At 41.3% G+C, this 17363-nt stretch overlaps 1 protein-coding gene and 1 long non-coding RNA gene across 3 annotated transcripts in view; one reads left to right on the top strand and one right to left on the bottom strand.

Annotated features, from left to right (window-relative positions):
* LOC117394605 (zinc finger protein 704-like) overlaps positions 1-17363 on the bottom strand; it is a 111778-nt gene that overhangs the window by 42057 nt on the left and 52358 nt on the right. For both annotated transcript variants that reach the window (XM_033992938.3, XM_059013571.1), the window contains exon 4: positions 5633-5865. In XM_033992938.3, the coding sequence (XP_033848829.2) occupies positions 5633-5865 (233 nt within the window). The remainder of the gene's footprint in view (positions 1-5632; positions 5866-17363) is intronic.
* Positions 1-17363, top strand: part of LOC131720977 (uncharacterized) — a 68118-nt gene that overhangs the window by 49812 nt on the left and 943 nt on the right. The gene's annotated exons all lie outside the window — the stretch shown is intronic.

The following is a 17363-nucleotide window of genomic DNA, read 5'->3' as shown; positions in this document are numbered from 1 at the left end:
GGGGCGGAAGATGACTCAACGTTGGACAACACGGTTAACGACTGAGGAACGGAAACGGATATGAGTATGGAGAGTACTTCACAAAAGACTAGTTCAAGATCTGCAGTTAACAAAGACATGGAACTCCAGGTTTGTGTCTGCGGCTGGAGCAAGGCAACAACGGTCAGGGGTTTGAAGATTCATCAAGGGAGAATGAAATGCTTGAGGGAGAAGGGACAAGGGCCTCGCATTGATCAGTACTTCTTACGAAGTCAGTCAAGTCAGTCGAATGAAATCCAGCGACAGGAAGCAAACCACAGTTCGCAGGATATCAGCACCCCTGTCATAGATGTGAGGAGGACTTGCATGGACACAGTTACTGATGAACCTAATGATCCTTGTGAACCCGGTCAGACAAACCAGCTTAAGAGAGAAAAGAACCTCAACGGGCACAAGCCTGGAGTTAAATGGCCAAGAGCTTGTGAGAAAACTGCATGGGACACAGTAAACACAGATCTCTGCGTTGCATTGGAAAGATTAAGTGGAACAGTTGAAAAGAAGCTGGATAAATTTGGGGACATTATCTACGCATATGGAAGTGAGAGGTTTGGAGTTGAAAAAAGGAAGGAAAAAGTACAAACTATTCCTGGAAAGTCTAGACGGCAGCAGGAGATTGAACGCTTAGTTAGAGAAATGAGACAGCTGAGGAACCAATGGAGAAGAGCAGAACAAAGTCAGAAGGAGGGACTCAATCTCTTACAAAGGGTCATAAAAGATAAGCTTGCAACATTGCGCAGAGCTGAGCGCCTACGGAAACGCTACAAAAAGAAGGAGCGTGCGAGAGCTAACTTTTATAAAGACCCATTCAAATTTGTAAAGAAGTTATTCACCAGTGAGAAGAATGGCACACTAAAAGCATCTAAGGTTGAGCTGGAGAGATATTTGGAGGAAACGCATACAGATTCAAAAAGGCAGGAGCCTATGTCAATTCCGTCAGACATCCCACCTATCAATCCACCAGAATACCAAATGGAGGACTGTGCACCTAAGTGGAAAGAAATAGAGCAAGCTGTGAAAAAAGCAAGGGCTTCATCATCTCCAGGGCCTAATGGAGTTCCGTACAGAGTGTACAAGAGTGCTTCAGGAGTTCTACGAATTCTGTGGAAATTGATGAAAGTGGCATGGGAAAAACAGGTTGTACCAAGAGCATGGCGCCGAGCAGGTGGAGTCTTTATACCTAAAGAAAAAGATTCTACAAGCATCAGTCAGTTTCGTCCCATTTCCCTATTAAACGTAGAAGGCAAGATTTTCTTCAGCATTATTGCTCAGAGATTGTCAGCTTACCTATTAAAGAACTGCTTCATTGACACTTCAATACAAAAAGCGGGCATTCCAGGTTTCCCAGGTTGCTTAGAACACATCAATGTGATCTGGCAACAAATTCAATCAGCTAAAAAGGAGAGGAAGGAGCTCCATGTGACATTCCTGGATTTGGCTAATGCATATGGTTCAGTGCCACATGAACTACTTTGGTCAGCATTTGATTTTTTCAGTGTACCGATGACAATAACAAATTTAGTGAAAGCCTACTTTGGAGATTTGCAATTCAGTTTTTCAACTTCAGAATTCAGCACTACATGGCAATGCCTAGAGGTTGGAATAATGGCAGGATGCACCATTTCTCCACTGGCTTTTACCATGGCAATGGAAGTAATCATTAGGGCATCAAAATGGGTAGTAGGAGGAGAGCGCTTGGCTTCTGGAATGCGACTACCACCAATTCGAGCATACATGGATGACATGACAACCATGACTACAACAGTAGCCTGCACTAATCGATTATTGGGCAAATTAACCAATAACATTGAATGGGCACGAATGCAATTCAAGCCCACTAAATCAAGGAGCATCTCTATAATTAAAGGCAAAGTAGTAGATAAAACATTCTTCATTAATGGTGAGGCAATACCAACAGTGTCTGAGAAGCCAGTGAAGAGTCTTGGGAGATGGTACGACGGGGATCTAAAGGACACAGTTCGTGTGGGAGAAGTTAGACAACAAGCAGTGGAAGGGTTGAAGAGCATAGACAGCTGCGCTCTACCAGGTAAACTAAAACTCTGGTGCTTTCAGTTTGGTCTACTGCCGAGGTTGCTGTGGCCACTGACTGTGTACGAGGTTTCTTTGACAACAGTAGAGAAGCTGGAAGCTTTAATCAGTTCATACATCAGGAAATGGTTGGGAGTTCCACGCTGCCTCAGCAGAGTGGGACTTTATGGTAAAGGAATACTGCAGCTACCAGTCTCTGCTCTAACCGAGGAGTTTAAGTGCGCCAAGGTCAGACTGGAAATGACATTAGTAGAGTCACGCGATAAATGCGTAAGGGAGGCAGCACCTGTGTTGAAAACTGGAAGAAAGTGGGCGGCAAAGAAAGCTGTGGAAGATGCAAAGGCTGCCCTTCGAATTGGTGATATCATGGGGCAAGTTCAGCATGGAAGAGGGGGTCTTGGTTTCAGTTCAACTCCTCCTACATGGCACAAGGCGGCCCCAGCTCAAAGAAGGAAGCTGGTAGTCAACGAGGTGCAAAAGCAGGAGGAGAGGATGAGGTGTATAAAGGCCATTTCCCAGGCCAAACAGGGAGAATGGATGAGATGGGAGAGTGTGGAACAACGCAAGATTGGCTGGCAAGACCTATGGTCAATGGAACAGAGCAGGATCAGTTTCCTCATCAGGTCAACATATGATGTTCTCCCATCACCACAGAACCTAAACCTCTGGGTAGGAGAGGATCCCTCATGTCCTTTGTGTTCATCACCTGCAACATTAAGGCACATTTTGACAGGATGTAAGGTGGCTCTTAGCCAAGGACGGTTTACTTGGCGCCATGACCAGGTGCTGCGATGTTTGGCATTAGCATTGGAAGACAAGCGTAACATGACCAATAAGTTGCCACCTGTTCCATCAAAACATTACACACAAAAGACAACATTCCTCCGCCCAGGAGAGCAACCACCAAGAAAAGGTGTTAAAACCAATCCTCGCCCAGGACAACTGGAAGCTGCTAGAGACTGGAATATGCTGGCAGATGTTGGTCAACGGCTTATTTTTCCACCTGAGATTGCCACCACTAACCTTCGACCAGATATTGTCTTATGGTCTGGATCAGCACGCCTTGTTCACCTGGTAGAGTTAACAGTGCCATGGGAGGACGCTGTAGATGAGGCGTATGAGAGGAAGAAACTGCGGTATGCTCAACTAGCCACTGAAGCGGAACAGCGAGGATGGAGAGTTCGGGTTTACCCAGTGGAAGTGGGTTGTCGAGGATTTGTGGCACACTCTACAACCCGGTTTCTCAGAGACGTCGGATTCAGTGGCCAAGAGTTGCGTCGCACAGTGAAGAACTTATCTGAAGCAGCAGAGAGGAGCAGCAACTGGCTGTGGTTGAGACGGAAAGATTCTGGCTGGGGACAGGTAAGTAAGCTGGGCTGAGTTGAGTGGGGGACGGAGGGGGGTGATGCTGGGACGCCAGAATCACCGTCGAGCCCTCTTGAGGTGTCGTGGGCTAGTCGACGAAACACTGAGGATGGAAGGTGCCCACTTGAAAACCCCAGAGATGTACCCTACTTAGCTCAATCCAGACGGTTGTCATGCTGATGCGCTGGGGAGGCCGCACTTTGGTTGATCCCTGGAGCCAGCATCGCAGCCGTTGTGTGTGCTGATGCGCCAGGGAGGCAAAATAAGCTGATCCCTGGAGCCAGCATTACACTTCAGCCATTAACACCAGACAGAAGGATATCTACATCATCATATGGAAGGAAACATAAATGGATGGAGACGCATATGGATCACATTAGTTTACTGTAAAGCTACGTCTTAGTTGGTGCTTATCTTGGCGAGAGCCGAGTTCAAATCAGCATGAAGTTTTAACATCTACTCTCGTGTAATGGAAATCATATAGCGCCCTTCATACAGGTGGATCTCAAAGCACTTTACAGGAAAAATATTGTAGAAATGTGTTTTTAAATCGATATTTAAAAACATCAGCCGAGTCAGCTTCCCTTACAGTACTGGGCAGGTCATTCCATAATTTCTGTTCACCTCACAATGAAGTAACCACTGAGATGGGGCTCCATTTGAAGCACCGTAATGCCAATGTCGATTCCATCGATTCCACAACCTGCAACTGCAACTCTCTGTGTTTCAAAGAAGACCAGCTGCATTCCAACTGTGTTTTTCAACAACGACCACATCTCCAGAATAAGTATTATGTTTCAAAGATTTTAAGATTGAAGTAAAAGTAAGTTTGTATAGGAAATATCTACATTCAAGAAGTAAAAAATGTGTTATACAACGTAACACTTTGCTAAGATTAAAAAAAACAAACAATTACACTTTGATGAACAACTGAAACAAGATTATACTTTAACTGAACTGATGATGTTGTGTGCATTTGAAAACAACAACTATGAACGTTGGAACCATTTCAACATTGATTGAGTTTATCTACAAGTTTTGAAGTAACTCTAGATTACAACTTAATAATAAAGGCAATTGAAACTGCTTCCGAACGGAACTTGTTGAAACAAAAAATGAAGTCTTCTTTCCAACACAACAGATGCTGCATAACCCAGTTACTGTATGTAATGTGCACAGGTCTTGAGTGCATGTATACAAAACCATACTGAACCTGCTTGCTTATAAAAATATTTGTTAAAATGTTTTATTTCTGCTTGTAATGTCACATTTGTGTACTTCTTTTATTCTTAATAGAATCAGGGGATTTAATTGTGCTAAGTATAGGAATACATAGTTTATAGTGTGATGTAACTCCAGTACTTTTAAAATTGCTCGATTATTGAACCATATTAGATCAGATCATTGACTTTGCAAGCAGACAGTGCTATTCGTTTTTTCAGTCCTCAGTAGTATAATATGGTAGCATTGGTGGGTTTAATGGATAGAGGTGTACTGTATGTACTATTTGGCAGTAGTCATGATAACAGAATATTGTAGAAAGTTGGACGGTGCTCTCACTGTTTTGCCGTCTAGTGGGCCTTCTGGGGAGATGGCCTGGCAGCCAAAGACAGGTTTTATGTAAATAGTTGAAGAGCACTTGTTCCCCTTGTTCTGTATGTGTTCCCCAGTATTTGTCGTGTGAGAGTTTGGTGGTTGGTTATGTGTGTGTGTGTGTGTGGTCACCGTTACAGAGTGTATGTGACTGTGTAGTGAGCTGAGCTGTTGTCTGAAGTCACTGATCTCTCATTTACATTGTTGTATCCAGTGAGCAACATTGCTCTAATGGGGAAGGGTCTTCCCCAGAAACTCTGTAAGGCTAGCGACTGCTGCCTAATAAAGAGCAGAATGTCCTTGAGCTATGTGCCTTGTCTTTATTTACAGACCTGATAGGTGCATCTTTGTCAAGATTGCTACAATATAATTGTTTTAATATTTAATCCAGATACTGAAAGAATGGGTCATAAAGTAATAGGAAGGTAAAACGTTTATTAAGCTGATAAACTTTTATCAGAGTAATGTAAAAGGAAACTTAAGAAAAAAGGGTTTTTTTATATGCACAATGGAAAATCCTCTTTAAAAGAAAATAAATAAACTAAAAGCACATACATTTAATTTATTGTAGGTAGACAAGCACACCAACCTTTCTTTTCCTGGGAATTGGTTCGTCGAACAACAGGTTGCTTGCATCTACTTCGTCAATACCATCATCTGGCTGGCTGGGGAAGTGGAAGGGTTTGCAACTGTCAGTCGACAGGGGTGGAGAAGGGGTGGATGGGTTGGACTGGTCACTAGGGGCATTCCAGCTCCAGTAGCCACTACTGCTGTAACTGGAGGGGTTGAAGCCTCCTTCTTTCCAAGATTCATTTGTGCCATCTGCAAAATGACAAATGTAATAAACTGTTTTTTTTATGTTTTTATGGCTGCATTAAAGTATAGGAGCTCCACAGCATTTGGAGCTCCTATGCTTGTTTGGCCCATCTTGCTTGTTTGGTTGTTAGTAGCTTATTGAACTTCAATGTATTCACACATGCCTATCTATAAACTTACAATTCCTCAGTATATGTTGGAGGCACCAGTATTATGTAATAATGAATTGATTTCATAATGGAGTTTCCCACAGGAAAATATAGATTGATTTGTTCTCATCTTTTCAATCAATTCGATATTTACAAACCATTAAATATCAACAGGCCTGTTTACATGTTGGTTTGTTTCACGTGAATGGACAATGTTCGTGAAACTTGGCAGGGAAAACTCGTGAAAATGTTCCAAATTCCAAAAAAACGGTCTCAGTATTTTACTGTGAAGGTCTCAATTTCTTGTGACATACCAGGAAATGCTCGTGAAATCAACGGCCACTTACACATGTAAACATGAGTTTTTCGTGAAAAGGTTAATTAGCTCGGTCAAGTCCTTTCCTAAAACTGCTATAAAAGTCACATGGGAATACGTACATTACCATGGTCCAAAGATGGCAGCAGGGAAATTAATGTTTTGTTTGCAGTATTTCCTTTATCAAGATTGATGTAGCAGATAACCCCACTGTCTTCTCCGTCTTCCCCTAGAACTTTGCATAATGCTAATCATACACGGATCTAAATGTGTTTGTAAAGTATCATACAGATTGTAGTTACCAAGTTTCTGTTTAAAACTATTACTAAAAATGTTTGATAAACTGCATCGTTGGTTTGTGAATTCAGTAGTGGTTACAGCTACTGTACAGTACTTCAGAATACACTTGCAAATAGCTTTCCAAACAACTGTCAAAACGTCTTTATTGTAAAGTACTACTAAGTACTATGTTTAAATGTGTATAACTATATGCAATTTCTCCATTGCAATCCAATGCAATTTCTCCTTGTTACTTATGTCTAAGCAAAACCCGTGTCCATCCTCCACTTACGTCCGTTGGAGCGATGAAGAGGCTCGGGTCTTAATATCTATAAGGGAAGAGGATATGATAAGACAGCTTGATACAATGCACAACATGAACATTGTTTAACCCACTCTCAAAATAAAATGTGGTGTGGAATGTTCACAACATATTTCTTGGGAATCAACAATACTACTCAATATTCCAATTCTTTATTAAGCAGAAGCAGTCATACAAGTACAGTGCAAATGAGGATGCTATATTTGGTATAAAGAGAAACAAAATAAGCTAATGAAACAAAAATGTGATTCAAAATAAAAGTACACCGTCAGGTTACAAAAATAAAGATAGCAGTGCCTCTCTAATAGCAGGACCCTCTTCATATCACTGTTGTGCAATTCTTGCTGGAGGTTGAGGTAGCTGTTCCTCTGCTTCCCTGAACACCTCCTTAAGGTCCTGGCACAGATTATGCAAGATACAACAGGCTGTAATACTTTTGGGAACAAGCTTGTGGTTCACTTCAGATGATGTGTGAAAAGCAGTGTGGGCGACAACACTAAAACAAAGTATTAAAAAAGCAGGCACTATCCATCAGCAAATCAGATCTTTAATAACCATTTCCGTAACACACGATGACACGTGGATTCTCTCTCTTGATGCTGTTCTCTGCTCGTGTAAACAGTATTTTGGGGGCGTTCATTGTTAACAAAGGAGGACACAGACAACATGCCCCACATGTCGACCTGTTCCTATCCACTTTTAAATAACTTTAGCATAACAGAGGCAGAAGTGTTAAAGGGACTAGGAGCTCTTAAAATAAACAAATCCCCTGGGCCGGATGAGATCCTCCCAATAGTACTCAAAGAAATGAAAGAAGTTACTTACAAACCACTAATCAAGATCATGCAACAGTCTCTTGACACAGGGGTTGTACCGAAAGACTGGAAAATAGCAAACTTAATACCGATCAACAAAAAGGGAGACAAAACCGAACCAGGTAACTACAGACCAATAAGCCTGACTTCTATTATATGTAAACTTATGGAAACTATAATAAGATCTAAAATGGAAAATTACCTATATGGGAACAATATCCTGGGAGACAGCATGGTTTTAGGAAAGGGAGATCGTGTCTAACTAACCTGCTTGATTTTTTTGAGGATGCAACATCGACAATGGATAATTGCAAAGCATACGACATGGTTTATTTAGATTTCCAGAAAGCTTTTGACAAAGTCCTGCATAAAAGATTAATTCTCAAACTGAACGCAGATTCTGCTATAGTAAGCAAACTTAAATTTGCAGATGACACAAAAATAGGAGGAGTGGCAAACACTTGCAGCAGCAAAGGTCATTCAAAATGATCTAGACAGCATTCAGAACTGGGCAGACACATGGCAAATTACATTTAATAGAGAAAAGTGTAAAGTACTGCACGCAGGCAATAAAAATGTGCATTATAAATATCATATGGGAGATACTGAAATTGAAGAAGGGATCTATGAAAAAGATCTAGGAGTTTATGTTGACTCAGAAATGTCTTCATCTAGACCAGGGGTGCCCAATCCTGGTCCTGGAGGGCCGATGCCCTCCTGGTTTTTGTTCAAACTGTACACTAAATTGATTAATTGGACCCATTAAGCTTCTAATAAGGGCTTGATTGGTCCAATTAAGTAATGTAGGGCACAGTTGCAACAAAAGCCAGGAGGGACATCGGCTCTCCAGGACCAGGATTGGGCACCCCTGATCTAGACAATGTGGGGAAGCTATAAAAAAGGCCAACAAGATGCTCGGATATATTGTGAGAAGTGTTGAATTTAAATCAAGGGAAGTAATGTTAAAACTTTACAATGCATTAGTAAGACCTCACCTAGAATATTGTGTTCAGTTCTGGTCACCTCGTTACAAAAAGGATATTCTGCTCTAGAAAGAAGAGCGACCAGAATTATCCCGGGTTTAAAAGTCATGTCGTATGCAGACAGGCTACAAGAATTGAATCTATTCAGTCTTGAACAAAGAAGACTACATAGTGATCTGATTCAAGCATTCAAAATCCTAAAAGGTATCGCATCCAGCGCTCAAAGAATATCACGGACATTTGCAGAGCTTTTTGAGATGTTATAGTAATAAAATAATGACTTGGATCGCATTATTGAGGAGTTTGGTGATAAAATGAGTCAAACATTCAAAATCCTAAAAGGTATAGACAATGTCAACCCAGGGGACTTTTATTTACCTGAAAAAAGAAACAAGGACCAGGGGTCACAAATGGACATTAGATAAAGGGGCATTCAGAACAGAAAATAGGAAGCACTTTTTTACACAGAGAATTGTGAGGGTAAGAAAACAACTCCTCATTAATGTTATTGAATCTGATACCCTGGGATCCCTCAAGAAGCTGCTTGATGAGATTCTGGGATCAATAAGCTACTAACAACCAAACGAGCAAGATGGGCTGAATGGCCTCCTCTCGTTTGTAAACATTCTTATGTTCTTATGTTCTTAACACTGACAAAAAAAACCTCAATATCACAAATGTAATATAATGGAGGAAATAAGAGTATTTTACTTTCAGTGGAAATCTCAACAGTATAAAAAAAGATTTCAAAGTATAATGCTCAATATTTAACTTGTATTCCAAAATAGAACTTTTTTAACAGCACTGAAAAAAAGATACTGATAAGCTTTTCTCACACACTTGATAAGAATGCTCATTATGTGTTCTAATTCTGCAACTTTTCCACATAATGCCTGTTGATGCAGAATCAAGTGTAAGAAAATGGGTACTTTTCTTTACTGAAGTTCTTTCTTTAATTTTTTCCAGCAGTCTGCTAGCCAATCCACTCCTTAGCTCAGTCATATATGGTGCACCCTCTGTTGTAATCCCACCAGTTAGTTTCTTCCAATGTAGTTCTGCACTCTCCATGGTGTCACTTCAAGCACTGCTTTGGTTCTTGATCAGAGAACCCAGGGGAGGCTAACAGGGAGATATACAGATGGTTCACACCCTAAAGTGCGTAGTTCATGTGCTGATTAGACAACCTTTAAATCAAGAATAATCATGCTGACCCATTCAATTTGACGTTTTAATGAATCCGAGCAGTATTAGTTCTCCTTCGGTTTATTAAATGCTTAAAAATGGACTGAATGGTTACAGACCATGTCGGATCCCAGCTGATAGGCAATCTGGGTGATTCAGTGACTCAACAACTTTAACAGCGTTAATACTTCAAACAATTATGGTTATAACATATGCTGCCCTTGGGCAAGACATGCAAAACGCTAATAAACGGCCACCGCTAAAAGTCCTAAAGCATCTACACTCTCTATTGCTAAAATATAATTCCTATCCATACAGCCATGCTTCAATATAAGTGAGATATAAATTCAAGATTATGCTTACCTCACAATATATGGAAGTTTTGTGTAGAATATAAATATAGACAAGAGCTGTCTTCGAAGGCAGAGACTTCTGAATTCTTCAACAGACCTTGACAACCAATACATAAGAATTTGAAGAGGCCCACTTTCTAACCAGAGTTACTTTAATTAATAAGAAACTTCGACTGTAAGCACTTTCCCAAATCCATTGCCTTGGCCGGACTTAAGAAACTGCCCACATCGATATGTAAACTAATAAGAAAAAGCTTACATCCTAATTTTACAACTAAGCTCTTATTCATTTTATAGATAACATAATGATGTAATGAGAGTAAGATCATTTACTTGTTTTCTTGTACTATGCAGTACTTGTCGTTTGTGAAATATAACAGTTTATATAGAGCAAAAAAACTTGAACTGAAGGCAACGTCTCACCAGCAAAATCCTGTTTTGAATGCCAATACTCATTTCCCTTTATCTCTGAAGGTGTAATGCTGCCTCACACATGCAGGCAAAAGCCGAGGGGTCTTTTCCAGTAAGTCTACTGATAAGAGCTTGTAGCTTCATGCATCTACCAATGGTTTTTAATTAGGTCACAGTTTATACAACATTTTTTAGACTTACCAGTTTTTCTGTTATAATACTTCTGTTTTCTATTACAGTAAAACCTTTACACTTATATTCTGTTTCAATTAGATTAGAATACCTGTGTTTAGCTTAAGGACTGCTTCTAAATCAAGTTTACCTCTTTTTCTAATAAGAAACTTGACTGTGAACATATTCTCAAGCCAATTAAACTAGATGCTCATTTTCTGCCTTTACAGTCTTCCTGTAACAAGACTTCTATTTTTATTACAGTAAAACCATAAACAACTACAAACACTTATTTTAGTTAAATTATTCTGCTTCAATTTACTTCAAACATAGTATTTCTCTCCAGTTTTACTCTGTTTCTGTTAAATCGGAATGCTGTTTCTGTTAAATAGCCTGCACTAATTAGTTATTGGGCAAATTAACCAATAACATTGTATGGGCACAAATGCAATTCAAGCCCACTAAATCAAGGAGCATCTCTGTAATTAAAGGTAAAGTAGTAGATAAATATTCTTCATTAATGGTGAGGCAATACCAACAATGTCTGAGAAGCCAGTGAAAAGTCTTGGGAGATGGTACGACGTGGACCTAAAGGACAAAGTTTGTGTGGGAGAAGTTAGACAACAAGCAGTGGAAGGGTTGAAGAGCATAGACAGCGGCGCTTTACCAGGCAAACAAAAACTCTGGTGCTTTCAGTTTGGTCTACTGCCGAGGCTGCTGTGGCCACTGACTGTGTACGAGGTTTCTATGACAACAGTAGAGAAGCTGGAAGCTTTAATCAGTTCATACATCAGGAAATGGTTAGGAGTTCCACGCTGCCTCAACAGAGTGGGACTTTATGGTAAAGGAATACTGCAGCTACCAGTCTCTGCTCTAACCGAGGAGTTTAAGTGTGCCAAGGTCTGGCTGGAAATGACATTAGTAGAGTCACGTGACAAATGCGTAAGGGAGGCAGCACCTGTGTTGAAAACTGGAAGAAAGTGGGTGGCAAAGAAAGCTGTGGAGGATGCAAAGGCTGCCCTTCGAATTGGTGATATCATGGGGCAAGTTCAGCATGGAAGAGGGGGTCTTGGTCTCAGTTCAGCTCCTCCTACATGGCACAAGGCAGCCCCAGCTCAACGGAGGAAGCTGGTAGTCAACGAGGTGCAAAAGCAGGAGGAGAGGATGAGGTGCGTAAAGGCTGTTTCCCAGACCAAGCAGGGAGAATCGATGAGATGGGAGAGTGTGGAACAACGCAAGATTGGCTGGCAAGACCTATGGTCAATGGAACAGAGCAGGATCAGTTTCCTCATCAGGTCAACATATGATGTTCTCCCATCACCACAGAACATAAACCTCTGGGTAGGAGAGGATCCCTCATGTCCTCTGTCTTCATCACCTGCAACATTAAGGCACATTTTGACAGGATGTAAGGTGGCTCTTAGCCAAGGACGGTTTACTTGGCGCCATGACCAGGTGCTGCGATGTTTGGCCTTAGCATTGGAAGACAAGCGTAACATGATCAATAAGTTGCCACCAGTTCCATCAAAACATTACACACAAAAGACAACATTCCTCCGCACAGTAGAGCAACCACCAAGAAAAGGTGTGAAAACCAATCCTCGCCCAGGACAACTGGAAGCTGCTAGAGACTGGAAAATGCTGGAAGATGTTGGTCAACGGCTTATTTTTCCACCTGAGATTGCAACCACTAACCTTCGACCAGATATTGTCTTGTGGTCTGGATCAGCACGCCTTGTTCACCTGGTAGAGTTAACAGTGCCATGGGAGGATGCTGTAGATGAGGCGTATGAGAGGAAGAAACTGCGGTACGCTCAACTAGCCGCTGAAGCGTAACAGCAAGGATGGAGAGTCCGGATTTACCCAGTGGAGGTGGGTTGTCGAGGATTTGTGGCACACTCTACAACCCGGTTTCTCAGAGACGTCGGACTCAGTGGCCAAAAGTTGCATCGAACAGTGAAGAACTTATCTGATGCAGCAGAGAGGAGCAGCAACTGGCTGTGGTTGAGACGGAAAGATTCTGGCTGGGGATCTCAAGCACAATAGAAAGTAAGAAACGCTGATGTATGGGTAAGTAAGCTGAGCTGAGTTGAGTGGGGAACGGATGGGGTGATGCTGGGACGCCAGAATCACCGTCGAGCCCTCTTGAGGTGTCGTGGGCTAGTCGATGAAACACCGAGGATGGAAGGTGCCCACTTGAAGACCCCAGAGATGTATCCTACTTAGCTCAATCCAGACGGTTGTCATGCTGATGCGCTGGGGAGACCGCACTGTGGTTGATCCCCGGAGCCAGCATCGCAGCCATTGTGTGTGCTGATGCGCTAGGGAGGCAAATAATGGAGCCAGCATTACACTTCAGCCATCAACACCAGACAGAAGGATATCTACATCATCATATGGAAGGAAACACAAATGGATGGTGACACAGATGGATCACATTAGTTTATTGTAAAGCTATGTCTTAGTTGGTGCTTATCTTGGCAAGAGCCAAGTTCTAATCAGCATGACGTTTTAACATCTACTTTTGTGCAATGGAAATCATTAATCCTGTGTTTAGTTTAAAAAGATGTTTCCAAACTAAAGTTTTTCAAATGCGAACACATTTCCAAGTTAATTAAATAAGATCCTCATTTCTGTATTTCCCCCCAAGGTTACAGGCCTTGGCACCGGCAGCTCTCAGATAAGGAAGGCCCATGTCTTAAGTCTGGCCAGTTTCCAAGAACTAATAAGCAAAGGCACACAGACATGCTTTTTTACTAACATTAGGTCAATAGCTGCTCTCCCTTTTCTTCAATATGTTTTCTGCTAGCCTTTAAAACACAGTACAGTTATTACAATTTTCTAATATTGTGCAGTTTCACAAATGTTCAATTTGTATCCCAAAGATCGGCCTGCTTCCAGCAGGAGTGACAGTCTTGGGTCAGGCTCTGCTCTCAGTGAGTCTGTCAAAGCCAACACAGGATCCTTTATCCATTTCTGCACATCACAGGTGTGAGTGACAGTCTTTAACCGTTTGCGGTCCTATGTCGGACCAGGTCCGACATTACAATTTTCCCTTTCCGGTCCAATGTCGGACCCTGTCCGACATCATCAAAAAGACGTAAAACACAGGTCTCTAGTCATTTTTTTCTCTGGAAAAAGCTGAGAAAACCATTCAATGGCCGAGTAAGACAGATAGGAGCCGAGAGAAGCCCAAAATAAAGGGGTGGATCTGAGCAATACACATAGCCCCGGCACCACAGAGATAACACGGACATAAACAAACAAGATAGCTGCTTTTGCATCCAGCGCTCAAAGAATATCACGGACATTTGCAGAGCTTTTTGAGATGTTATAGTAATAAAATAATGACTTGGATCGCATTATTGAGGAGTTTGGTGATAAAATGAGTCAAACATTCAAAATCCTAAAAGGTATAGACAATGTCAACCCGGGGGACTTCTTTGACTTGAAAAAAGAAAAAAGGACCAGGGGTCATAAATGGAGATTAGATAAAGGGGCATTCAGAACAGAAAATAGGATGCACTTTTTTACACAGAGAATTGTGAGGGTCTGGAACCAACTCCCCAGTAATGTTGACACCCTGGGATCCTTCAAGAAGCTGCTTGATGAGATTCTGGGATCAATAAGCTACTAACAACCAAACGAGCAAGATGGGCCAAATGGCCTCCCCTGGTTTGTAAACTTTCTTATGTATGTTCTTAAGTATTACCTTTTTTCAAATAAGCATAAAAAACTTAATCAGACTTCAAACAATCAACAAAGCTGCAGTTAGTCTGGTCTGCAGGTCAAGATCGATAGTTTATTGCATTTTTTGGTAATTTTTTCAAGTGTGTTCAAGTACAAAGAATTACCTGACAGAATACTAAATTGCCCAAAATGGCCTCCTCTCGTTTGTAAACTTTCTTATGTTCTTATGTTCTTATGAGTGATCAGGAGATGATTTATCGGTATGCACGACTATGAAGAGGTATGTGAAAAATACAGTGAACAAAGGGTGGGGCGGGGCTGGAGATGCAGTACTGAGTGTCCTGTTGATATGCAGTGCCTTTTAAACCTATTTTACTGTGAAAAAAAAAAATTTAAACAGCGCGTCTAAAATAATGTGAAAATAATATGTGAAAATAAATTGGACCTGACATGCCTGAGATGTGCTGAATAAATGGACCACAAAGGGTTAAAAGCTGGTGTGGAAGGGTGGTGGGCAATTCACTGACACACACGGCAGACAGAAGGTTTTATTTGAAACACCGGACGGGTGCCCAGTTTTATTTTGGGAATTTTCTTTTGCTTTTATTTATTATTATTATTGTCACCAGATGGCGCTTGTGCTGCAACACCCCTTATAAAGATGGTAGGCAGGGGTTGCACTTATCTGACAGCACACACAGGTGCTCTAAAATAATAATGAAAACCAAAGGCGAAATAAAAAGAGAAAATAAAACACAGTAATAAAACTACAAAATAAAGGTGCTGTTTACGCAGTGCCCTCACTGCCGCTAAGCCGGTCAGTTCGGGTCTCCGAAACTACACTCAGCTATTCCCTATACACTGGGGTGGCCAGAGTTCCCCGTATAACTACACACGTCCCTTCGGTTATGTAATTACTTATTTTAATTCTTGATTTATTTGTTTCAGACGGGCTGTCTTCCTCAGCCGTGCTTGCCTGTTTTGTTCTCTCTTCAACCGCTGGCGTTCCTGCCTGGTCTTTGTTTACACTGCCGTCTTTCGCCAGAGTCACTGGGTATCCTCTCTCCGGCCACCCGAATGTATAATCAAGCACAGTACTTATGGGCCGAGCAATCCCCCAAGGCCCGCCTCTCAGCCACTCAGAGAGAGGGAAAGCCAACACACCCTCCTTCCCATCTCTCCGTGTCACTACCATAACTGACAGGCGGATCTACGAGTCTGCTGCCCACTTCCTGCAGTACCACGCATGCGCCAGATAGTCAGCACAGATCTCCCCCATTACAGCCTGATACATGCAAAAAACTTAAACCTTGTTAGTTGGGCTCCTATCTTTACATTCTCATTCCCATCATCAGTGGGAAAACTTCAAAGAAATTAAGCTGGTTCTATCAAAGAGCCATGCATCTCTGCCACATACACCTTTCACTCAAAAAGGTGCTCGCACCTTGTACAAGGCAGGAAGGGTTTTTAGGGTCACACGTGACAATGGCTTCTTGAAGTTAAAAAAGTCCTTTCCTTTCATTGAGACTCCATAACTTCTTTAATTCCCAGTAAACTCAAAATACGTTGCTTTGTGCAGCATATCATAGTGACGTTGTATGGTATAATCTTTCATAACCGCAACCGTTGCACTGCAAATCAGACATGTTGCCTTGTCGTCAAAATTATTCAGTAAAATAATAATCATCTGGCTAACGATTTTGGAATCTTCTGTGTTCCGCCTCCACCTTTCACTTCCGTGACATCTCCAATTACTTTTTCGCTACTGATTTTAAATTTCACACAAAGTAAAACAAATAGTTTAAACAAGCCTTCGCTTCGCAATCCTAATCAAAATTAAGTTTGTGAGGAAATGGATCCTGTGTGCTATATTATTGGCTATTTTACTACCTCTGTGAGCTGTGATTGGCTTAATGGGAATGCCACTCATACAATGCAGAATGCACATGTTGAATGCGTGTGTTATATTAAAGAGGCAGGTTGTTTTAAATAATTTCAAAACGATACAGTACATTGATGCAATTTTATAAAGTATTGGGTGGGCCGCCAAAAATTACCCCGCGGGCCGTATGTTTGACACCCCTGCTTTAGAGTATGAACTATTTATTTTAAACTATGTTATTCAGCTTTAACTGCAACCTATTTAATAAAGTGCGATTTACACAAAAAAAGCCCTGCTAAAGCTCACAGGGAATTATATTAAATTCCCACACAGAGGACAGGTTTACAGGACATGTGCTATTGATTGTACTCACATAGCACTGTAACCCCGATCCATGAAGCCTGGGTGAAAAGCTCAACAAGGAAGAGAATTGAGGCTGCTTCTCATCAATTAATATTTCTCGAGGAAGCAGAACAAAAAGAAATATGCCATTGCACAACATTACTTTTAATATATGCATTAAAGGAAAAAGGAAAAGTTTTTTTTTTACAAGACAAGGAATACATGTTAAAATTAAAAGGAAAGCAGTGCAGTTTCACTTTACATTGCCTCTGCCTGTCCTGCTGCTGTGTGTTGTGTCTGTTGATCGCTCATTTTCTGTTGTTGGACTGTTGTTATTAAGCACGGCCTCACCTCTACACCTGTGCATTACTAACCACTTTGCCACACGCCCTTACATCCCTGTGAATACGTATAACATGATTTTAAAAGGATTTTTTTTCAATATTTCAGAGAACACATAAGTGTAAATAAATGATGTATCGGCTTTCATTTACCAGTACACTTTTACGCAAATCGTTTGTTTTAAAAAAAATGGCCTTGATATCTGTGTAATTTGTCAACAGAAGGGGATATTTAAAATATATACAGTGTAAACTGCCACCTTAGCTT

The sequence above is a fragment of the Acipenser ruthenus genome, chromosome 3, assembly GCF_902713425.1.
Source record: "Acipenser ruthenus chromosome 3, fAciRut3.2 maternal haplotype, whole genome shotgun sequence".
In the NCBI taxonomy this organism is placed as follows: Eukaryota; Metazoa; Chordata; class Actinopteri; order Acipenseriformes; family Acipenseridae; genus Acipenser; species Acipenser ruthenus.
Note: the sequence above shows the minus strand (reverse complement) of the source record. Positions and strands in the feature narration are given on the sequence as shown.